This window comes from Metopolophium dirhodum, chromosome 1 (genome assembly GCF_019925205.1).
Source record: "Metopolophium dirhodum isolate CAU chromosome 1, ASM1992520v1, whole genome shotgun sequence".
Taxonomy (NCBI): Eukaryota; Metazoa; Arthropoda; class Insecta; order Hemiptera; family Aphididae; genus Metopolophium; species Metopolophium dirhodum.
In genome coordinates, this window is record NC_083560.1 from 63,350,247 (window position 1) to 63,375,964 (window position 25,718).

Sequence of the window (25,718 nt, forward strand, 5' to 3'; positions counted from 1 at the left end):
TTTTGTATGCACTACAGACAATACATTATCGAATAAATGTTTATACATATTTATATTATAATATAATTTAGACGCATTATTCTTTCATCCAATCATCCTATCTCGGAAACAATATTGTTGTAGTTATACGACACGAGTGTTCCTATTAACTGTGTACATAATATTATAACATTTTTATGTGTGTATAGTTTTCTTGAATAATAATCACGTCTAACACAAATTTCAGTACAACGGAAAAAGTGTCGGAGAGCACGTACTCATTCATAGCTAATGTCTCGGACAACAGCGCAAGATTTCGCTGTGAAGCAAAAAACTCAATTAGCCCACTTCCTCAATATGCTGACGTTGTGCTCTCAGTGTCATGTAAGTGTTATTTTTTTTTTCATTTCCAGTGTAATTAAAATCTGCGTTGGTTGAGCTCAATGCATGTACACACTATACGTTATACATGTCATGTTTATTTTACCTCAAATTATGTGAATGAATTCATATTTTTTTTGTGCATCACAGAGTGGAATTGCTATTTAAGTGTTTTGATGCGGGAGGAGGGGCTATCGGTGTGTCGCTTTCATCTAGCGGCGATGTTTTTATAAACAAATTATTGTCCTTGATCGTATCAATAATTGATTAATATTATTGATGTTATCGGCATTTCCAAAATTTAACGATAAGAGGATACCAGGATATATTCAACCAACTGGTTTGGCTTCATTAAAATATATACATAAGCACATAGTGATGTCGAAGTGTGATTCCAAGCTATCACGCATCAATTTATAAACAAAGAAAAATAACTATATTACTTTCAACCTTAAAAAAATTAACAACTTTCATTTCTTTTTTTACGTTTTGATTATTATAGGAAATAACACACAATTATAAAAAGATAAAAAGATAAATCTTTAAAAAATAGTTGTTTACTTTTGTATTTATAGGTGTGCGTGTTTAGGGAGAACGGTGAGTTATTGTGTTCCTCTCGATATTTGTAGATGGATTCCAATTTTTAAACCCGCCTTGATTGAGCTTTGTACTATACTCCATTGGTTAACCATATTTTGAATGTGTGTAACACATGTGTTTGAACTTTTGTGTAACTATCGCAAATTATACGCAAAATAGCAACATGAGAATTCGTGCATTTTAATAGTACACTTTATAAGATTTAAATTAAATTAACAAGTTGCGAGAATTAAGACTTTCGCAAGATACCTAAACAATATCTATAGATACTTCGATTCGCGATATTCGACAATACACCTTGGATATGTACCTTAAATATTATGTTACATAATATTATATATCCAAATAGAAACTTGAGGTTAGCTGGTGTTAAGATTAAATTTAATAAGTATATGTGCAAGCAATAACGTTTACTTTGTCTCATTAGTCGTTGCACTATGGAATATTTCAACAAACTGTAGCAGTCATTTGACTGCAATTATGAATTTGATTTCTGTTTTCTTATTACCAACGCGTATTATGTACGTATTATGTAAAAAATAGTTAAAATATATTTTTATTAACTCAGTATAAATTATGAATTATTTAAATAAACATAAATTACATAGGTAGCTAATAATGCTTTAAGCGATTATTCTAACACATATTCTAGAACATAATATTGTAGACTTTTTTTCCAATGCATATTTTTATGTTTTTTAAGCGTGATGTAAAATCCTGGTAGTGATTATGTAGTGCGTGTACCAGCAGCGTATTATTTTCCCGTTAATTTAGATTCGTTTATTTTTTAATATAAAATTAGTAAAAGCGTTTAACATTTTTTTTATCTATCGAATACAATATTATTTGTAATAAAAACATCTTTATCGACGGAATAAAATGCACCAATAAAAGTATATTATTTAAGCATAAAACGTTCATTTATTTCTTATTTCCATAAATTTATTTCCTACAGTAAGTTCAATATTACTATTTACGTAATTAAAATGTACAATTTTATATTTAGTTTGTATTATCTCGATGTACGCATCATAGTATAATATAATTATTAATTAGTGAGATATTCGTTTTTAGCTATACATCTTCTCAGTTTTGTTATTCTGAAATATTGCTTGATTACTAATGGAAGTAATTAATACATACAGAACGTTATTCATATCAAAAATATGATTTATTGTTTTGGAATAATATCCATCTAAGGTATTCACTATTAAATATTAATATTAGTTCCTATAATTTTCGAATGGCAGTTAGGCAAATCGTGAAGCTGTTGAGTTTTGTTCGTCACCTTAAATCGGCGTACCTCTGGATACACCGAGAATGTCCACCTAATGTAGACTAGCTGACTTTAGACGTTCAATATTTTGTTATTATTTCAAGTGATTTTGTGCTTTTAATGTAAATTATCATGAGCGAGGACGAGTCCATTGTATCAGTGATGGCGTGCTATCACTTCAATTTTAAAGCTCATGCTCGTATAAGTAAAAGTCTTCAACTCACTGGATTTACGCGCATGAACAGGCGATAGTTTTCCCAATGGGGGTAGTCTACTATTATAAAAAACCATTGACCTCTAGTAATATGATAAAAAAATCACTAAACATATTTGAATTCTTCATTATGTTCACGTGAGGTTGATATTTAAACTTTATGGATCCTTTACATACAATTTTTTTTTTATTTACATCTATCATATTTCCAAGTTTGAATTATCATACATTTCATATTAGTTTAAAAATCAAATGTAGGCATTGATAAATAATTACAATTTATTTTAAGAAATATTACCGGTAGAATATGGTTTTTTGGTTTGGGTAAAAACCTGATAATATCCAAATGCGTAAGAAATAAGATTTGTAGTGCCGGATATGTTGATATATTTACGTTGTGCATGTATACAATGAGTGGGTGTCTGATATTGGGAGGTATTACGATAGTGGTATAATCAATCGATTCATTGAATTTGTAATATCCAAATCTTCACATAACCCACCTAATACATAACTTAAATGTTAACATGGCGCACGCGCAGTCGGCCCGTCTCACGTCCGTATCAGGGGACCAGACGAAGCGAAACAAGGAGACTTGATGACCCTAAGCTGCGAAACTGGCCGCAGCAACCCAGCGGCGGTAATAAAATGGACGGTGGCCGGTGAACTGGAAGAAAACAGTACGTCCACTAATGTGCCAGCTCCGCAGTCCAGCTGGATAACGAAATCCAACGTGTCGTTTGTCGTACCGACCGGGCAGCGCTACGTTGTGGCTTCGTGCCAGTCCATCAGTAGCAGCGTGTTCGATAAAGTCATCGACACGCATAAAATCAGCATACTACGTGAGTACAGTTTTATATCGCATTTATATGTATTAGGAATACGGCGTTTAGAAATATGACTCGTTTACGTGTCTCATTTTGCCGGAGTAATTAGTAAACCGGTGGTTGATACGCTTTAATACTATTATTATTATGTTTTGGCGCATGTGTGTTGGTGAAAACGAAACGAAAACACATTTGTTAACAATACGAGTAATCCGACGTATAATAGCGCGGCCAGATGTGGAGTAAATGTTAAAACAAACGGATATGTATGTTCAAATATGTCATAATCAAAGATTGTGTAGTGAAGTCACACGTATATTGAATTACACGCTCAAATGGTCTAGAGCAATACTCCTAGATATTAAATATCCGTTGACCTATTAATTTCATCCGTCAAAAATCAGTGTACAAATATCATATATCCAGGTGGCGTGAATTAAACTTAACGGAGTACCTATACCGTAATTAGTAGTACCCGAGACGAGTAAAACACATCTCAAACGCATCGGTTTTTAAAAAATGCATAGTTATTATTTCAGTCGAAAAGATATATAATTTTTGGTAGCAATATTTCTGTAGAATATTATTTATTTTCTTTTTCACGAATCCTATCATATTTCAAAATGTTTTAATGACAAACAAATCGCACGAACGTTTTGTAGCGAGTCATTTTTGATATCTCTACAAAATGATTTTTAAAAAAAAAACCTGAGTTAGGTATATATAGGTATGATTAAAATATATTTTTTATTTGAAGATCGATTCAATACAATTATTTCTGTTAAATTTCTGGAAGATTTAAAAGAAAAAAAAACACATGAATGTCTTTCAGCAAAATATTATATAGAATAAGTCCAGCAGTTAAGTTATACATTAACTGGAGCTCGTAATTTTAACGGAAGTTTTATACATGTTAAATATTATCATAATAATAAACTGTTACATTTTTTTTCCAACGTTTTAGACCCGCCCGGAGCGCCGATCATAATCGACCACTCGGCTGGTAATCCAATTCCATCGGGAAACGTCCACAAAATATCTTGTCTGTCTACCGGTGGCAATCCACTGGCTTCGGTCGCATGGTTTAAAAACGATAAAAAGGTACAGTGTGATATTAAATTAATTTAAATTAGTTACCGTCATAACCGTTAATAATTTTTGAATTGTAATTTGTTACATATATCATTCAAGTATTATTCACATATTATTTTGTGTGAGTGTGTATATGAATATGTATATTATAATATTATAGTCGGACAATCAAAGTACCTATAACTGTGAAATTGTATTCATACCATTAATAATAAAATACTATTGTAACTGATTTAGAAGAAAAAATTTGTGGTAGAAGGTACAACATAAATACAACGAGTAAAAAAAAAAATCTATTTCATCAATTAATTGAATAAACTATTTCGTCATATTATTATAATACTTTATCGAAACGTCTGTCATTGACTATTAAGCATTTTGTACGGAGACATCCATATATTATTATGTTAGGTATAATATTATTGTGAAATCGAATAAAAAACAATGATTCCCTATCGTAATTATATTGAGAAAAAGCATTGCCATTGGATGAAAACAATAAAAATTCTAAGATCAAATTTGAAACAACAGAACAAAATTATATTCTTGATCTGGTCGTAACTTTAATAACTGTAAAATATATGCTTGTTAGGTTACACGAGATAATATCTTATTAAAACGTCAAACAGTTTGACGTATTAAAATTTATAATATTAACGAATACTAATTAATGTTATAAATAAGATATACAGGATTAAAATTATTCAATCGGAGATAAATTTGAACTATAATATACGATCAAATCAATAAATAAATCAAAATCTAACCACAACGCTAATAAACCAATACAATTGAAAATATTGGATATTGATTTTATAAAATTAACAAAACAATGATGGATATTATATGATATTATGTATTACAATTATTTCTAACGTTGTAAAAATTATTTGAAAAATTATGTCGATGTAAAAAAAACGTAAAAGATTTAATAATATTATATTATACTATAAAGGCATACTAATATAATATATTATTATGTATGATATTATTTATATGGGACATTATAGGGGAGGTATATTTTTATACCAAGAAAATATTAAATTTGACTGTGTTTGATTCTTTAGGTACATTCAATTGTAACAACTGGGGAAAATTCGGTTTCAGCTGAATTGGCATTCGTGGTCAATTATACGGATAATGATGCTACTTATAAATGTGAAGTGACTCATCCGGCTTTAACAGTGCCTTTGATGAAAACCCAGAAACTCAAAGTCCTATGTAAGAGAAGTACATTTACACTAAGATAATATTATATTATAACATGTTATTACCAAAACAAACTTAATATATATTAATGCGTTAATAAAAAAAAAAAAAACGAAAATCATTAGTCGGTAAGATTGAGTTGATGGGAAATTGTTTAGTTAGATCACAACGCGGAAAAATATGTTAAGACTCGAGAGCATGGTAAATATTGAATTACGATAATGTTTCTCGGATGTAATTATATTTATGTTTTCCGAATATTTAGCATAAAATAATTGAAAGTTGACGTATACTACACGCATAGTTAATCGCGACGTTTCACTAACAATAAGTAATTATAATTATAATTTTTAACACGCACTGACGGCGTTAATAAGATACCGAACGTTTCGGCGTCCGTTGCAGTTTTTCGCCACACCGACGGAAAATCGGACTTTGAGAAAAAAAAAAAAATAGCAATCGCTTTTACAATATTGTCCCCAAACGCACGTTTGTTGAGAAAAATACTCGTTGGCGACGTAGGTAGGTACCTATATACAGCTTATTCGCCTCGCTTTGAATGTGCAACGCGACGGTCGCGGGACCGCCCACTTGCGAAATTAAATTTAAATAACAAAAGCAGAAAAACGTTCGGTTATAATATAATAATAATAATAATAATAATAATAATAATATCGTGTTATTATAATAGTCGTCGCACTATTATACCTACTATATATTATAATAATATAATGCGGGAAAAACAAATCGCGCGGACCGATTCGATCTATGCGACAATAATAATAGTACGAGTGGACTGGTGCAGTCTGTCCGTGTGGTGGTAGGCAGTTGTAGTTGTAGGACTCGTATCCCGTTTCGGCGTCTTTACATAATTATTATTTTAATATAATATGTCATCCAGACGATTGCCTAAGTGTGCGCGCACACCCAATCTCGAGGAGTCGCGTCCGGTGCGCGGCTCTCGAACGAACACAACACTGTTTAGGTGTACCTACGGATATTGTGTGCACACATACACACACAAATACAAACACAAGTCGCTGGTCGAGTGCGCCTACTGTTTGGTCTATATTATATAGAATTGGAGTTGCACTCGTCCGATCACGCGAAACGACATAATAATAATAATAATAATAATATATTGTATAGATTATCGAGATCGTAATAATATTATCGCGCGAAAGCGGAAAGCGCCCACTCCCGGCCACTTATATATATATATTTTATGTGTGTGTACCTCGTCGCAGACCAGCACGTGTGGGTTATATCTGTTTACAGCCACCGCTTTCCACGGCGGCGTCGCCCACTCGCACACCTCGCCGACTTGTCGAAATCTTCGTCGATATTAAAATAATAATAATATTATTCAGCCGAACGACTCTCTGAACCACTACAACGCCGTATAGTAATAGTAATATTATTATTACTATCGTCGTCGTAAAAATCACGAAACGTTATGGTACTGTAATAATTATTCTCGGTAGGTAGGTTTTAAGTCCGCGCGACGGTTATTGCTGGTGCACGTCATAATAATATTACTATAGTGACGGAAACGTTTACGCATAGTTTTTGGATAACGGGAAGACAGGACGTTTAAAAACCAATAATAATAAAAAAAAAAAATCAATATTTAATCGCATTATTACTTTTTACTAGTTATTATGCACCTGCATTGCACAGCAGGCTGAAGCAGTATTAACGTAAACGCGTCATAATCTATACAAAATTGCTGCGGTATCCCTACCGGTAGCGGTTAGGTTAGGTTATTTTAGACATTTCCTTAGTGGTGGGATGGTCCATTAATGTGTTATATATTATTTTTGCGGTGCGCTTATTTCTATTATATATTATTATTATTACGATTTATATTAATACCGAATACAATTTAACGGCTTGGTGTTGTGGCTCGTTTCGCAGGTTAACTCAAAACGCGAATATTTATTATGTGTTTAACTCCCATGTACATACACACACACACAAACACACACACACACACACACACACATCAACCCACCCTGTTATTGGACAGGACCGTTATGATTATTTTTCAGCGTAACGTTTGACAATGTTAATATTATTGTACTGTATAAAGTTGATACTTTTGAGCCGCAAAAAAATAAATCTTTTTGCGCCAGCCGACACTTAGGTCATTATAAGTTGATTTTACGTTTACTCTATAATAGGAAATGTAAAAAAAATATGTATGAATTTCGTTTGAATAATAATGATTTTACTTCAGAGTTAAAATACTTTTTGAAAATTAATTGTTAAAATGAAATAAATTTAATATGCACGTATAATACATACGTGTTACTCCTTATTTTTATTTATAAGTAGCAATATTTTGTACGATATTATATTTGTAACTTTATATTTTATTTTTTCATATGAATTCATATTAATTATTGTCTTCATACCTGTTAGTATTACATATTTTCAGATTTAGAAATTTTGAACAGTTGCATATTTTATTAAAACAATGCCACGTGTGATTTGTATTGTGTGTTGTGCAAATTCGTAACAGACCTAAAACTATCATTTTTTAATACGGCATCTCTACAAGAACATAATGAGTTTTTAATCGGTTCTCGAATTTTGAATTTTATTTGATTGGTTATTTGATATAATCAAAACTTTATTATTATTATTAGAAACACTTTAAAAAAATACTAGTTCAAAAAACAACATTATAACGTGCACATAATATTATAAGGGTAGCATAATAATATGGATAATTGATATCATATTTTATTATTTCGTGTAGTTTTACCCGATCACCTGAACATCAAACACGACCCGGTGCACCTGAAACCTGGCGATCAGGCCACGCTCACGTGCGAGGCGACTTCTAGCAATCCGGCGTTAAAGATGAGCTGGTGGCACCAGGGCGTGCCGGTCTCTGAGGGCATAAACAGCTACACCAAGCCCGGGCTGCACGGCGGCAAGCTGTCTACCATACAGATGACCTTCAACGTGACCCCCGAAGTGGACGGCAGTTTGTACATGTGCCAAGGCTCCAATCCACTGATGTCCAAGAATATACACAAAGAGGTCACGCTCGACGTTTACCGTAAGTGATTAAATAAGTACATTAATTTAACAGTAGCGCCATGTGAGTTTTGTGAGGTGTCAACACGTCTCGAGGAGGATAATAATTATTGTTTCCGCGTTCGGACCACTAATTCATCATAGTGAATATTATACGTCTAGGTATACCTGCGAGTATTTTATTCAGCGGCGCATGCGTACACTGGGGTTGGAGGGTTATTATTGTTTAATAGCTTATTGAATTTAAAATATGAACTTTTTTCGTTGTTTGCCGTTTGGATTTTGGTATAGGTAAATATGAATATACAGTAAACTCTCGTTATGTATAGGTACGTAACTCAAGCGGAACCGAAAAAAAGTTCGAAATATCGCGTTTTATTGTAATGGCAATTATTATTTCAAGGGGATATTTAAATTGGGTACGAGATTTCAAACAATTCGAGACTTATAATATAATATATATAATTGATATATTGCTAAGGGCCCGTTTTACAATCATAGGTTAAATCTCGGTTACGCTTAACCCACTGATTTTACCGGCCGAATTCGGCGGTTTAACCTTAGTTTAACAATTTTAATACGGGCACTTAATGTACATTTCATATTCAAGTTTTTAAGGGATCTGATTTACTTAAATCTAGTATTCTCCCGGTCGTAGGTAGTTAATCAATATTTTTGGAGATAACGATATTATAGTATTAACAGGTATGAACGCTTATCTAGGTATATATGGTCATGAATAGGTTAGCATAATGTATTTGAACTTTTAACTATTTACGCATAGGGAATATTCGATATGTTTGAAAATTACATGGCAGGAAAGTAAAACACAGAAAAAATATGGGTGCAAATGTACAACTAACCCCAATGCCTACCCCTATTCCTCTCCTACCCCCCCCCCCCCCCCCCCCCAAATGGCACCATATAAAATAGTATTATATAACGGTGATTCATAATATTATTATAATATTACAATGAGTAAGATTGTGGTAATAGCTAGTATGACGGCGTAAATGCACACGATAAACTAGAGTAGGTAAGCTACTATACTAGGTTAGGTTAGGTTACCTGGTATTATAATTAAATCGGTGTACCTACAATAATTGTTGTCAAATCCTCCAGATTCAGCGTAAAATATGAATCCAAAGATAATAATATTACGACGAACAAAAACAAGAAGTAGCTCCGGACTTGGTCTTTGGATAGGGTGGATTTTTTTATGTTTAAAATAAAAATAATCGTTTTTAAAAATATTTAAATTTATAATAAACGCGACTCTTACGTATCCCATTAACCCGCCGGGTTTTTGCCATCGTCATTATATTTTTTTCCTGCAAATATATTTTGTGTAGACTCACTAAAATATATTTTAACGTTCGACAACTCGTACTAGGCAGAAGGTATTGCACGGATTGCACTCAATGTCTTCTTAAAATATGTTCTGCTCGTTTTTTCTTTACGAAGTGGAACTAGTATATTTTTCTTTTTTTAATTTTACATAAAATCTGCACTTTGAATTTCAAAGTACTTACAACATACAGCAAACAGGTAGAACTAAAAACTGCTGTTCACAAATTCATAATGAAAATAACGACTTTAACTGTAAATAATATTATAGTGATCAAATAACCAAAGATTCAAATCAAAATAATAATTATTTAATCGCGCTAACAATCAACGTTTAGAGGACATTGCCATAAGCTGAGTATTTACCAATAACACCGGCAGACAACAACCATGTGTCGTGAATTTAAATTAAATGCAGTGGCCTGGTGTGGCCTGGTGGTTGGGTTAGGCCACAAAAGTGTTCTAAAGTCAATCATAAGTCTGTGTCACTAGTTCCCGGATGGGTGACCACCTGGGGTTTAGTGACAAAACCTCACCACATATACACATGTCCTAACCAACCGTACCCTTCCCCACAGTTAAATATCTACGAAATAACCTTCAGGCTAATGACCATAGCTGTTTGAGTCTTAACTCAATTAAAAATTAAATTAAATATTATAAAACGTTCAATTTATAAATGGAATGATAAAATTAAATTCTATTCTTAGCGTAATATTTTATTGGATGATGTCTGAGACACTATTCTTGAATGTTTTTATCTTATGATTTTACGAATCTCATAACTATGTATTCGCAACTAAAAAAAAAAGTTGAAGGAAGTAAACTCGAGATGATAGTGAACTCTGTCTGGTAACGATTTCGTTTTTATAATTTTTAAGACGTAACATTCTGGTTGAAGTAGGATCCGTTTCCAATAATTACCCAACATCTCAGTGGTAATCGTATATGTGGGGTGGATTTCCAGGTTCAACTTGCCTATAATATTCTGAGAATTTGAACGGAGTGGTGAATATATTGGTTTTACGATGATGTGGGTGTTTTCGATTCTGAGCAGAGTGATGTATTGATTTTACAATGTGTGTTTATATATTTTGTGCGTATGTGTACACAGTTTATAGTATAAAAAATGCTTTGATTTTCAACTCCAATATATATTGTCTGGTAAAAATTGAACCTGGTTGGTAATTTTAGGAGGTCCAAATTTTAAATTCACAGTGATTTGCATAATAATTAAGAAAAACAAAAATAATTAGGGATAAACTAGTTTTTTTACGCAAATTTAATCCAAATAGATTTTTTTATGTTGTCCTCTAAAATAAATTTGAGAATATTCTTAGAAATATAGACCGACCCATCATTTCTGCTGAGAAACGTTTTTTGTGTACAATAATTTGTCGTTTAATTCAAATCTAACACAATAATTACGATTACCCATGACCTTTTTAATAATAAAGTACGTGTTAATCTAAATATAAAACCGATTGAGTTCCCCATTTATTTTTTAATTGATGGATAATGATCGCTTTTTTATTACCATAATTTTAAAATGTAAGGGTAGGTAGCTAGATGTATAGTGTTTTATTCAAACTTAAACAGTTTAATATTATTTTTCTACAAACAAAAGTCTAAACACTCTCTTGCCACCATAATATTACATGTCACGATATTTGATATTGCGCTTCACAGACCGCTGCACTGAATTTACTACCTATTCCAGTTTTACCCGAAATAATCCATGATCGAATCGTGGACGATGATAACAATAATATTAATATGATTCGATCAAACACGTGTCGTACCATATTGTCAACAACTGTTGATAACGTTAATAAGTGTCTTTTTTATTGCATTCTACTCATTAGCAGTTTTATATTATAGTTTTTTTAAATTATTCAAATTAATAGTGAACCATGTGTAGACTACATAATAATAATATATTAATAATATTATATTCAATTTCTTCAATCTTCCCTTGTGACTTTATTCTAGTTACGACTGATGATTATTTTAAATGTATTGATTATTGTCCTTTTATAAATAATATATTTGTCTGTCTACCTTTTGTAAATAGATAATAGATGACGACATTTAAGTTATTATTAGTTTTATAGTATATTGGTTTTAAACTTAAATCCTCCTTTAGAAATCGATTTAAAGACGTATACATAATAATATGTTTGTATACTGAATCCTAAGCGTGCTACTTACATCACTTATTCGAGGGACCAATTCCATGTCACTTTTATCAATCATGAATCGTGGCCTGTCTATGCGAGCCAATTCGGATGCCCAAACCGTTTTATTAGTAACCGAAAATAAAAAAAAAACCCACCCGATTACTACGTGACTTACGGGGGATTTTATATATACGCTGTAGCGGACAAATTTACTTATCTACAATAATAATATACTATATTATTATTTGTATCAGGATTTAAGGGAACGACTCACGTCGACCTCGATCACGGTGAAATGTATCATTTTCATTCGAAATCTAAATTGTGGTTACTATTATCTATTTCACGTGGGCTCTCGTATGCGTGGTTTCTATTATTAATATAACTCACATACAAAACGGCAAAGGCGAAACTTGTTGTGGCATAGTCCTAATATGCGCACAATCATTAAATTGAAATCGGTGTAACGATAATGCGCATAAGGCTCCCTAGTTTTTAAAAAATATTTTCCTCTCTATACTTATTTAAAACCTTTTTTTTTTCCTTAGCATTTTCGGAAATTTATATTTATATATCATTCAATTAACTATAATTTGTTTTTAAAACCCCTTAGGTTTTCTGCATTCTCTATTTTTATAATTTATTTACCGGTTTCGATAATATTGTTAGCTTACTACCTTCATTTGCTCGATTTTCTCTTTTTATTATTTTTAATTTACGTACTATGACGATGAACGAGTGTAAAACCTTTTTTCACAGTTAAAAGTTTGACCTAAATTTTTACTGAATCTGTATTGAGCATTTAAATAAATCGAATTTTTTAAATACTTTTGATGTTATACCTACTGTTTTTTAGTAGCATAATAATTTTACTAAATAAATATCAGACGATGAATGCCAATTTTACAAAAAAAAAGAACGATATTACTCTTGATAGTTTTTCCATTACCTACCCATATATATCTAATGTTTTTTTTTCACATTTTATTTATTATTTGACATTGGTTAAAAAAATAAGCCAAAGGAAAAAAAAAATAATAATAATAATAATAATAACAGTAAATTTCGTTCAATTATATTTCCATCAGCATATTTGACATACCTACCCAATACGCATATGCCGTATATATTATTATTGTTACCCTATCGAAATATTATTGTATTTCGCGAATGTTTAAATCACAACGATAACAAATATAATATAATATCATGTAAAGGAATTGCTATGAAAATATTTAAATAATTATTTTACAGACAAACCAACTTTTGATTCGCATCCCGACTTAATGACGTATACAGAAGGGGACAACGTATTCGTCACGCTGCAGGCAAAGGGACGGCCTTCACAGATTACTTATAAGTGGTTCAAAAACAACAAACTGTTGTATTCGTTACACAACCGGCGTGTACAAGATTCCAATATAAATTTCACAGGTATATTCCGCGACGATGCTGGAAATTACACCTGCGAGGCGAGAAATACAGAAGGGTTTTCAACCTTTTCGTTTATAATATCAGTGAAACGTAAGCATTTGTGACGATAACTAATAACTATGATTAAGATTTAAAAAAAAAAATTAAAAACGTTTTGATTTGATTTTTTTTCGGATCAATTCGAATTGTATTTTAAAGTAATCTGAGTTCCTAATCTCAACATAATATTGTTGTGATTTAGTTTTATTTTTATTTCATGTTGGTAAAAATACAATCATTTTTATTATACTATGGTATTTATCATTATCAGTATTATATTACGCCATAATTTTTTTTTAACTCACTTTTAAATCTTACTCAATACAATAATTTATCTGTTTTAGTGAGACGGTTTTTTTCTTTTATATTCATTACTTATATCGACACATAGAATTCGTTTTTGTATGCTTTAGTACCTATTTTCTAAATCAAATTTATGCGTTTTTTTTCTAGATCGAGCAACTATTTCAAATACTTCAAGTGGCGTCATTGTAAGTGAGGGCCACGATGCTCAGCTTTGGTGTCGAATAGATGGTTTTCCGTTAGGTCCGGATCACATAAGCTGGACGCGTCCAAATTTTTTCTTTGACGAACGGACATCAATATTACTTAAGAACACTACTTCGTACTTAACTATTTTAAATGCAACACAATTTGATAGTGGGCTATTCTATTGTGTCGTTAACAATGGTATAGGGAACGAATCATCGCATTCTGTAATGTTGATTGTGGAACGTAAGTATTGCCTTTTTTAAAAATACTTTTAAACTAAAACTTAACACTATATTATAATTTTATAGTTATTTATTATACTTTGCATATTTCATAAAAATAATTCAACTAACCATACACTAAGAAAACGAAATGCCCGTATTACGTATAGATATATGCAATCATTGTATATTACTACCACGATACCTACCTATCTAGATTTCTTGTTTTTAATATAGAAAATTAATATAAAAATTGATTTTATAACCTTACAATTAAAATTATTTTTTAAGTTTTTTACAATTCATGTGTGTTACAGATAAACCCGAGATCCTGACAATGGAAAACGAATCAAAAACGGCTAGCAATGCTGGTATGTCAGCTAAACTTCATTGTCGAGCAGTTGGCGCTCCAATGATTAGATTTTCTTGGGAACGTGATGGGTCGAACATAACAAGCGTATCTGAGAAATACATCGTGGAACAGAAACGAGTAAATATAATTGCTCTATTATTTAAAAAAAGTATATACATTGTATACCTCTTAGGTATTTGACCGAAAAATCAATATTATATATAGTTAGTATATGTTTAATACTTAGATATTTTGGTGATATATATTAAAAACGTAGGTGGTTTTTAAAATAACACCTAAAGGTATTATAATATTGTATAATAAATACGAATTAGTAGTAGATACCTATAAATATTGCTATCGTGTTTTTTTTTATTTAACTTTGACCTACATGATTCTTATTTTCTGTATTTCAACACGATATTTACCAAGAAAAAAAATAATCATAACAATGCTTTCTATGAATATACTCAAAAAATTTTGCATAGAAAACTACTACTTCCTCAAACTACAATAATAATAATATTATTATTAATAATACGAATAAAGCGAAAAAGTAATCAACAAGTCTCCTATATCTATGGTATCGCCTACGTGATCGTTAGATTTTCTCCGACCAAAATCGAATCACACCGCGGTATAGGCAGTGTAGCCGGCACATGTTTTACCATTATAGGCACCCAATGTTACTCATCTTTCGATACCTACGGCGGCGTGCCATGTCGACTGGTACAATAATATTATATAATAATAATATGAATAATATATTATTATCGTGTTACTACTCGTATTATAACCTACGACAGCGGTGCGGCGTCGCTCGGGGGGGGGGGGGGGGGGGGGGAGATCATATAATATACATTTAAGACGGCGCGGTTATACAATAGTACGATTGCTTCGCTTCCACTGTACTAATGATGTATAACAATAATCGTCGATCGTCACGTCGTGTTATAAACAACGCACGAGTCATAATACGAACCGATATTGATAATAATTTACTGTACGCTGCGCGTTTCAGCTGAACGAAACGTTTTACGAGTCGACGCTGACGATACTGCAAGTGGACCAGTTCAATTACGGCGATTACGTGTGCACCGCGTCCAACAATCTCGGGCGGACGACTTCAGTCAACCGGTTGACCGTCTTCTCGCACCCCGACCCGCCGTCCAACTTCCGATTGGCGAACGCCACGCACAACCGGGTGATGCTGACGTGGTCCCCCGGATTCGACGGAGGTAAGACCTGCTCTGCTGCTGCTGCTGCTGCTGTAGTTACGACTTTTAAAACACATCTAATGATTATTATATGCGTACGACTGGTGCACGCACGCACGTCGCGTTCTGTTATAATAATATACAGATTAGGTGTATTTTAGTAGAGATAAGGGGCGTGACGATGTTCATTTTTTTTCCCGTCTGCATCGGACGCCACTAAACCCATGCTCCGTTCCGACACCCGGACAGAAACGAGTGTTAAACGCGAACCGAGTGTCTTAACTTTTTCGTTAAAATTATTTTTTCCATTTTTGTTCGATTTCCATGTTCTCGTAAACTACAATGCGCGAACCGCGTATAGTAGCTGACACCCGTATAAAATATATTATTGGTAGTCAGTGAGTACCTACGCACGGACTTGGGCTATTGCGACGATGGTATTCCATTCGTAATTAAAATATTATGTACAGCGGGACAGGGAGCGTTGTATGAGATACTTTTTAAAAGTGTTCGAGTACATATTTAATGATTTAACAAAAAAAAAAAAAGTATTCTAAATAATACGGTTAAATACTGTTATAGATATACAAATATTTACACAGTGAACTGCGCATAAATTAAAAAAATTTAAATTTTGGTTTGTTTATTTATTATTACATTTTATAAGCACTTTTTTTTGTACTTCCGTAAGAAGAGTTAATTTCACCTCCACTCCCCCACAGCCAAACAACAATATTTCATTCGGTGGTCGTTTTATATCGAGTCATAATATTTTTAATAAACATATATGTTAATACTATTTATTTGTGTCTATATATTATTTATCAAATTATGAACTTAAAACTACACAGGTTATAAGTTAGGTCGGTTTTTATAAATAAAACAAAATGATAAAAATAAAAGTTTTTAGTAATAATATATGAGTTATTGTGTTTGAAAAGCACAAATTAATGTATCTAAATATCAATACTCAAATAATTGACAAGATTGGGTATTTGATATGAATACCGATTTAACGATTAGTTTCCATGTTTGTTTCACAATTTTTTTATCTCTTATGAATACCTATTAGTTTCACAGAAAATTAGCTCTTCTTAAAGAATTGAAATCGAGACAGTTACTCGTTGCACCTGTAGTGCTATATATAGGTATCACTGATGGTAAACATATTATTTGTGTTAGTTAATGATTATATGACTGTCTGGCATAGTATTATTGATGATGCGTATAAATTAAGGGTGGGAAGTAATCAGTTGCATGTATAAAAGTTACGTAACAAAGTTACATATTTTTTTAACTTGTAACTAGTAATCAATTCCATAATATTAGAGTAGGCAGATTTTTTTAAAATGTGGATGGTTGAAAATATTACTAAAACATTAAATCAAAGATACCAACTAATATAGGTAGGTATAATAAATTGTAGTTTTTTGTTGTAATTATTGAATTAATTATTGAAATTGTATATAGTTTATATAACCGACATCGAAATGTAAGTGGTTTATTTTTCAAAAAGATATTGAAATTACTATTGCCTATATATTTAAAGTTTGAACAGAATCATCCGTTCATACGGATTATTTCATATACCGATTAGGTACTTTCATTATTATCAGTAGTTATTACTTATATTGGTAATATTTCAAGATTACAATATAATATGTATGAGTGATAAAAATAATAAGTGTGGCAAATTCTTAATGTATTAGTTTATTATATCAAAAACTTGTAATATTGGTGACTGGTATATACGGCATGGCAATTAGGTAGGAACTCTCCGTGCGTACCTAAGTAGGTTATTCATATTTCGTGTCAAAATATTATTTAGTATACATTAAAGTTCGTTAACTATATTTTGATGTTGGTATGTTTTACTCGAGTAATATTATGCTCTAAATGCATAATACGAATATTAGTTATTACCTACATTTTGTGATATTTTGTAGCCATTTTTAAAAAATATATTTTAATCCCTTACTACAAAATATAATTAGCAGTGTCGTTATTATTTTATTGAAACAATAAACATAAATCGTTTAGTACTTAACGCTAGTAAGCAGTTACTCATTTCCAAAATATCTCGTTTCTCGTAACTAGATACATGATTTTATTGTAATTCGTAACTTGTAACCAGTTACAACTTACGACTAATCGAGTAATTTGTCCATCTCTGGGTATAACAGATAGCGTAGTAAGACATTAGGTATAACAACAGTTGTTCTTTGTATTTGCCTAATAAAAATATGAATACAAATATAATTTCCATGGGCTAAATGTTCGTTTGTTTAGGCGAACCGGTTACGTACCGCATTCGGTACAGGGCGTCCGACAGCAAAATGTACCGGTACGAGGACCTCGGAAACGAAACTCATCACACGGTCGCCGGACTTGAACCATTCACATCATACTTGTTCAGCATCATGGCTCGTAACTTGTATGGAGACAGCTCTTACGTGTCCCAGAGTATCAAAGTAACCACAACAAGTACGTAATAATGTCATAAATAATAGTGTTTGATGTCTTTTAGTAGGTACTTAGGCACACCTGTTTGTTTGTATAATATATCCATATTACGAAATCTCACGGAGGACAATAAATAATTCGTATCATAGAGAATTACGTTAAATATAATTAAATAAATTTGGTTCTAATTAGGTTTAGTTTTAAAAATATTTCGTTAAACAAAAACTGTGGTTAAATGGAAGTTTCGAGTTCGTTATATGAAAGTTTCACTGTATAATATTTAGTCACATACAGTCATTGGTCATTCTATTGGTTTAACTCATAGCGTGATGGAACCATGTGCTCCATAAATATCTGTTCGTGAAAAAGTCATAGAACACGAGGTTATTTTGATTTTTGGACACTAAATATAAATTTGTACGATAATTATACTGTGATAATTTTGTGACGGATTTCACATCGGCAGTATTTGGTGATGGAATGTTATGAGAGGACACGTCTTCATGGTCGTACCTATCATTTCAATCGTTTTGATTCGAAACCATTTGATATTATGATTTACAGAGGAAAACGTACAACCTAAGTCCGATTCGAATGCAGAGAAGCCAGCCGAAGATCAAGGAATGCGCATCGTGTTCACTTTCTTGGGAGTTTTTGGCGGTGTATTGATACTCGTCAGCATATTTATTGTATCGTACTGCATTCACAGACGCCGTAACGTCAACAAACAGATAAACAACGGTATGCATAGTTATAATATTATATTATTCACAACATTATCTATCGAGAAGAATGTATTTTTAAAAAAAGTGTGTGTTTGATGAATAATCGTAGTGGTAAAAAATTGTTATGCTGATGTTTATTATTAATGTAGATAAAAAAAGAGTTAAAAAAAGGTTGCGTCCCATCGGTAATTGTTAATTAATTTATAATTATTTGATGTAATTACAATTGAGAATTTTCCGTTACTTTACAGAAAACAACGATTCTAGTAGTAAAACTCCAACGATCGAAATGTATGCACCAAATACATATAACGGAGGATACGAAGAAAATTTAAGCTCAATTTCGGCCAAATCGGAAACATATTCAAATGTTTCTCCGGATTATAACGTAAGTAGAAACCATATAATTCTATCTGTGTAGTCAGTGTTATTTGCATGCACGTTGAACTAAAAAGAAAATAAAAGAAATAACAATAAATATATTTGTTATTTATAATAATATACATACAAAGCGGTTTAAGAGAGAAGGGTACATATGTATTATATATAAAAGAAATAAATAGAAAATATGTTATGGCTGTCACGGAAAACCGAATAAACAGAAAACTGTTTACAGGACGATCAACAGCAAAAGTCTGCCGAACAATCGTACTTGATCGAACAGATCGATTATCCTTTCATCAACGATTGTGATCATCCACTGCAGCCACACGTTCAATACGGCGGTGGCTTAAGTATGAGCTCTGACCAATCGATGCAGCATTACAATATGCATGAAAACACAAACGACAGAAGAAATATCGGTAAATTGAGAAAATGTTAAACCTTCCGCTAATCGCCACAAATTATATTTTAAGGCCTGCAGGACGGTCCTAAAAATGCCTTCGCATGGACGGAGTCTTACATAATTATTATACAATTTATATATATAGGTATATCTATACATACACACGCTTGAATTAATAATATGGTTTCGGTTTACGCATATAACATAACACAACGCAGCAATAATAATAACAAATTATGATGATAACGATAATATTACATTAACAATATCGTATTATCTTAATAATTCTATGGCGCACGTGTCATAATGGCACGTTTCAATTAACCTATCATCGCAATATTATGTGCGTTGTGATAATAAAAACACACGACGTGTCAGCTAGCGACACTATAGTCTTCTACGAAAAAAGACATGTAAAAACAAACAAAAACTGACCGAAACAATATTGGCTCATCATGTGTGTTGCAGAGAATCGAACTTCCCACCTCCACCACCACCATCACCTCCACCATCTCCACCACCTCCAACAGCATCAGCAGCAGCAACAGCAGCAGCAGCATCAACTGCATCATCATCAGCCGCAGCAGCATCAGCATCAGCCACCTCATCATGCCTTGCCGGGCGTACCGACAGCTCGAGCCGTGCCATTACCACCGATTTTGCACAACCGACCGGTGCCACCTCCAACGATACCGCCAATGGTCAGCAAGCTTAACTATTACTCGCCGCCACCTCCACCGCCTCCGCCACCTGATGTCACGGTGTTCTCGTCGCAAAACGTACTCACCACTTTCGCGCACAAACCGGACGAGACGGAAGGACACTTAGTCTGAGTCCGCCCGTTTCCGTTCAACCCTACCCGCCGCACCCCACCGAAATACCGTGAATTTCCGGTCATATGCATTGCGTGTGATTCATTCGATAGTGAAATTTGTCGGACATCCTGCCCACGACTCACGATTATTTTCCAATCGGGTTCCTTTTTTTTTCACGTCGGTAAAGACGAATTCCCCTCTTTCCATCCCACGATCTAAAATACAATCCTACGATACGCGTACAAATCGTGCGTCGCTTATGATGGGGTCAACGGATAGTAATACGCATTTTTTTTTGCCACACACAACTTTCCATTGTCATTTAATAACAAAATAATGAGCCACCCGAAAATTTTACATAATTTTGCGGGAGACCTTTTTTGATAAAATAAGTTTGAGGGTGGACCTTTGATGGGGTGGTAGGGTGGTAACCTACAGTACCCATATATTCTTATAGTTATTCGCTTTTAACGTACTTGTACTCCTAAATGCTTTCGAAATAGAGTCAGTGTATGTCAATTACTCGTTATTCAGCTATCGTTTTAATTTACTATTATTTTGACATTAATTATCCTAATACCCACATGATGTTAGGTTTGCTCGTCAGGGGCGAATGTAATTAATTCGTGTTGTTAAAGAAGTCAAAAGTTTTAAACATGAAAAAATAAATAAAAAAGTGTTATAATATTCTTACACAATTTCCGAATCAAATCGCTCGTCACTCGGTCTAAACTGCATTGCAAATTTTCAATTGAAAGGTTGAGAAACGCTGGTGTAACGTACTTATGTAGTAAGAAGTTTTCTGTCATTATATATTAACTGGTAATCATAAGTTTCCTGACATCGTTCATATGATGTATCATATGTATGTACCCCTGTCAAGCTTTGTCCGATTGAATGTGGAATTTATTTCGCCTGTAATAATAATATTATTATTATTATTATTATTATTATTATTATTTATATATTATATGCATATAAAATAATATCATTTATATAATATGTATATAACATTATATATTGGTATGTATATTCTAGTCACGAATAAACATTATTAGCTTAGATATTATTATTATATATACTTAAATAACGTGTGCGTTTGTTATTTACACATGAATGTATGGTTTAAAACGAATACATATATATTATACACGTATACTCATTTATACCAAAAATCGATTTCTTAAAATAATAGTTTGTGCCACCAACAAAAAAAAGAGATTATTCATAGTCCACTCATGTAGGAATTACGCCAAACATTTACGCAAATCGGGATCTGTCTTAAAGCGTTGGTCGCCACTTTATTTTATGCTCTTTAACAATTAATTATTGTGATCTCGAAAAGGTTTAAAATTGTTTTATTTTAACTAGTCTGTTAAGTCTATATAACTATTATAAGCGCACCGAAAATTTTAGTTGACTGAACCGTGTTTTTTTCCTAAAATAGCTTTTCATTAAATTATTCGTACAACAATTAAATAGCTATTATAGTTTGTTGTCCATTCATTTACAACATTACGACTTCAATGTATATGTATTCTTTACTACAATTTTCTTGCTATTGAGTTTCGTTAAGTTTTTGTTTTAATTTAAACACTTAAAAATAAGTAAAACATATTATTATGATGTACCTATTATATTAAGTTCTTTACACGCTTATGTATATGCCTATTGACTATATATATATATGAGTTTATTTTGTTTAGTAAATTTATCTACCTACCTACATACCTAATATAATTGTACAATGTATTTTTAAGTTTATTCATTATTTATAAAATAATTCGTATGTAGAATAAAGATAAATATGTAAAAAGAGTCGAATACATTTTGTTGCAATTTATTTCATTCTTTGAAACCCAAGGAGATTTTGGTATAAACAAAATGTTATAAGTAAATTAATTTAAGCTATGTATATATGTGTTAGCTATACTACATGCAACCATTTCAATTAACGTTTAATTCAATATAATAACATCGCATTATAGATTATGTTCGGCGAAGTTTTCAAACTTTAATAGAATTACTTACAAGGTTGGGAGTTGTGCTTTTTTATTCTTAGATTTATCTGAAGACAATATTTTGCAGTTTTGGGTTGAAAAATAATTTATTTCATTTATGAAGCCACTGAAATATATTTACTGAATTCAATAACTATATTCAAATATTTACCATCAACAATATGTACTAACAATTTATTTTACAAGCACTAAATATTTTTAAAAATTTATCTCAAAAATTAACTTTTAGGAAACCTATTATGTATTACGTTAAACGTAATCTATATATATATTCTACAGATCCAGCTTCATTCATACTCGTTTCTGTACGAAGGAGGTATTCATCATTGGTTTGAATTTAAACTAACAATACAAAACTGGCTTCTCCGAGTCGATCGGGATGAGACTATATTATATAGACTCGCATACTCTGACCATACTTTAATAATAATATTATCAAAAATCACCAATAGTTGTGACATTATAAACTTTTACCAACAAGTTAAAATATAATAATAAATGTATATTTTACATCCACTTTCATTTCTGTTCGAATTTAACAAACATCAAAAAAGCCAGGTCAGGCTCTTTTTATTCGTCTCGGAAAATATTGCATTCAACGTATACATTTCACAGTAAGTAATAATATCACTTGAGACATGAATAAAGTTACGGAGAAAAAACACAAAATAAAAGTGGTAATATCTACACACAGCGATATTTTATATAACTATTATTATTATTATTAAATAATTTTTTCGTTCACAACTTTTTTCTCATAATGCTACATGATTGGATTGTACTGCAGTTATCAATCAATACAATTATTATGAAATAAGAGTGATAATGATAGAAATAAATATTAAGTTAATAACATTTTAATTTATGGCGGAATAAAAGGTATAAGGTGCAAAGTATTGGACATTTTTTTTAAGTGGGTTCATTAATGAAAATTAAGAAAAATATCTAAATACAATTACGTGTATAATAATAATATATAATATAATTAAACAACTTACAGACAAAAATATTATTATACGTTCATAAAGTACTTAATTTTTTTATTGAGTTAATGAAGTTTAAAGAAAATAATATTTTAAAACTATTAATTGTATTGACGTGTTTAAACGTAAATAATTTATTTTAAAAACTATGTCGTCGTATCATTTCACTTTTGTAGTCGTGTAAGCCAAACAAAATACTTATGTTATGGTTTATTTTCTAGTTCATTATCAAAAATATATTATGGTACACTAGGTACCTACTAGCTTTTTAAATCTATTGTGATATCATTTGCTACCAAGTTTTAAGGAGTTTCTTATTAAAGTTATCCATTCTATTTTTTATAAACATAATTACCTCTTTAAAGTTTGAATTGGGGCAAAATATATTGGCTTCATGAATCACGACGTATTTTATTTAACCTTTTTTTAGTTGAATTTTCAAAATTTTAGTTTCGAATACTTGAAATGTTAATTCACAGTTAATGATATCATACTATAACTATATTCAAGGAATCTAAAAAACCGTTTTTCACAATTTTTTTTACGAGCACTTTAAAATTGGAAAACTACATAAATAGTATAAAAAACTGAGTTCCACTAAGAATATTTTTAAATTGCAATGATTTATCATTGTTTCCAAATTTATTAAAAATAACGCTAAACTTTGTTGCGTCGATATTATGAGCGAGGCGAGATAAGTGCTCAACACTTTACAATCTATGTCGTGTACACTTTTTATGTACGTATATATACTGTACTTAAAAATACAAATACTTGGAAATATCTTTGACTATTCAACTTGAGACATATTAAGAAAAAAAATAAAAATATTATAAGTCATAAAACATAAACAATTGTTCTTAAGAAGACATTAATTCAGTAATAATAATTATTCTTTTGTTGTTTGTAGTAATATACCTATAGGTATCGTGAATAAGAATATTTAGTTTCTGATATTATGTAAGTACAATGCATGTATTTATGAGTAATAATATTTAATTATAATTTTTAAATGTTACTATGGATCAAAACATAATAATATACAATATTGTGTTACCTTTTGTGCAAATAATTTATGTTTTTAAAATTATTTTATATGTCAACTAACCAGAAAGTAAATAAATAAAAACAAGCATTTCTACGAAACCAAATAGATCCATTTGATACAAAAAAATTTAATTAGTTTTCAAACCTATAAAACAATGATAAAATTCTATGAATAAAACATTGTCAAATAATTTTTTTTTTTAAATAGATAGTGTCTGTATTTAAACTATGATCTCTACGATTAATGTTAGTTATATATTCAGTTTGTTTGACATACAATTACACATTTTACATCATAAGAAGAAAAATAAGAATAATATTATAAATCACTATCTCAATATTTATTCATTAAATAATAATGTTTATGCATTGTATTTTATGTATGATATCACCATGATTTAGTATGTAAAAACTTAAAATTAAATCTAAAATGGTTATAAATTATGGAAAATTGCACCAAAAAAATTGTTTTTGGAAGTATGAAATAACAAAACTCGAAAAGCACAAAACAGTGTTTTTACCGTTTACTGCCATTTTTTGTTGGTTTTATATTAAGCATTTGTAGAAAGTATCTAAACATTTTATTTGAACATCTCAAAAGTACTAACATACCTACAAGGAAATGGTACGACGATCAGATCAAGTCAACTCGTTGGAAGTCGATTACCGGAAACCATCATTAATAATGAAGTAACCATGCTAACAAAAGTAATAATAAACGGTGACAAATAAAACTATTGGTAGTTTGGAATTTAGAAACATCTAAATATTTACCTATGAATTAAAGAAAGAAGAAAAAATTTACATTTTTAATATATTATAATTTTGATAAATTTAAATTTGTATAATTCTTCTTTTTTTTTTACAAAACAAGTAGGTACCCGAATAAAACGCAAAATTAACATAAATGGAATTGTTTCTGTGTCTAGAGTTTCCGCTTTAGACAGTTTTCATTGCATACGTTATATT

The 25,718-nt window shown here is 31.2% G+C and overlaps 1 protein-coding gene across 1 annotated transcript in view; it reads left to right on the plus strand.

Annotated features, from left to right (window-relative positions):
- The window catches only part of LOC132934542 (nephrin-like), a 49,938-nt gene extending 27,423 nt beyond the window's left edge, over positions 1-22,515 (plus strand). Inside the window, exons 7-20 of the mRNA XM_061000861.1 lie at positions 227-363; positions 2,993-3,292; positions 4,242-4,378; positions 5,437-5,590; positions 8,343-8,648; positions 13,408-13,677; positions 14,080-14,361; positions 14,657-14,829; positions 15,713-15,929; positions 18,198-18,392; positions 18,936-19,112; positions 19,348-19,484; positions 19,713-19,899; positions 20,352-22,515. Coding sequence (XP_060856844.1) covers positions 227-363; positions 2,993-3,292; positions 4,242-4,378; positions 5,437-5,590; positions 8,343-8,648; positions 13,408-13,677; positions 14,080-14,361; positions 14,657-14,829; positions 15,713-15,929; positions 18,198-18,392; positions 18,936-19,112; positions 19,348-19,484; positions 19,713-19,899; positions 20,352-20,716 — 3,037 coding nt within the window. The 3' untranslated portion in view covers positions 20,717-22,515. The remainder of the gene's footprint in view (positions 1-226; positions 364-2,992; positions 3,293-4,241; positions 4,379-5,436; positions 5,591-8,342; positions 8,649-13,407; positions 13,678-14,079; positions 14,362-14,656; positions 14,830-15,712; positions 15,930-18,197; positions 18,393-18,935; positions 19,113-19,347; positions 19,485-19,712; positions 19,900-20,351) is intronic.
- The last annotated feature ends 3,203 nt before the right edge of the window (positions 22,516-25,718 follow it).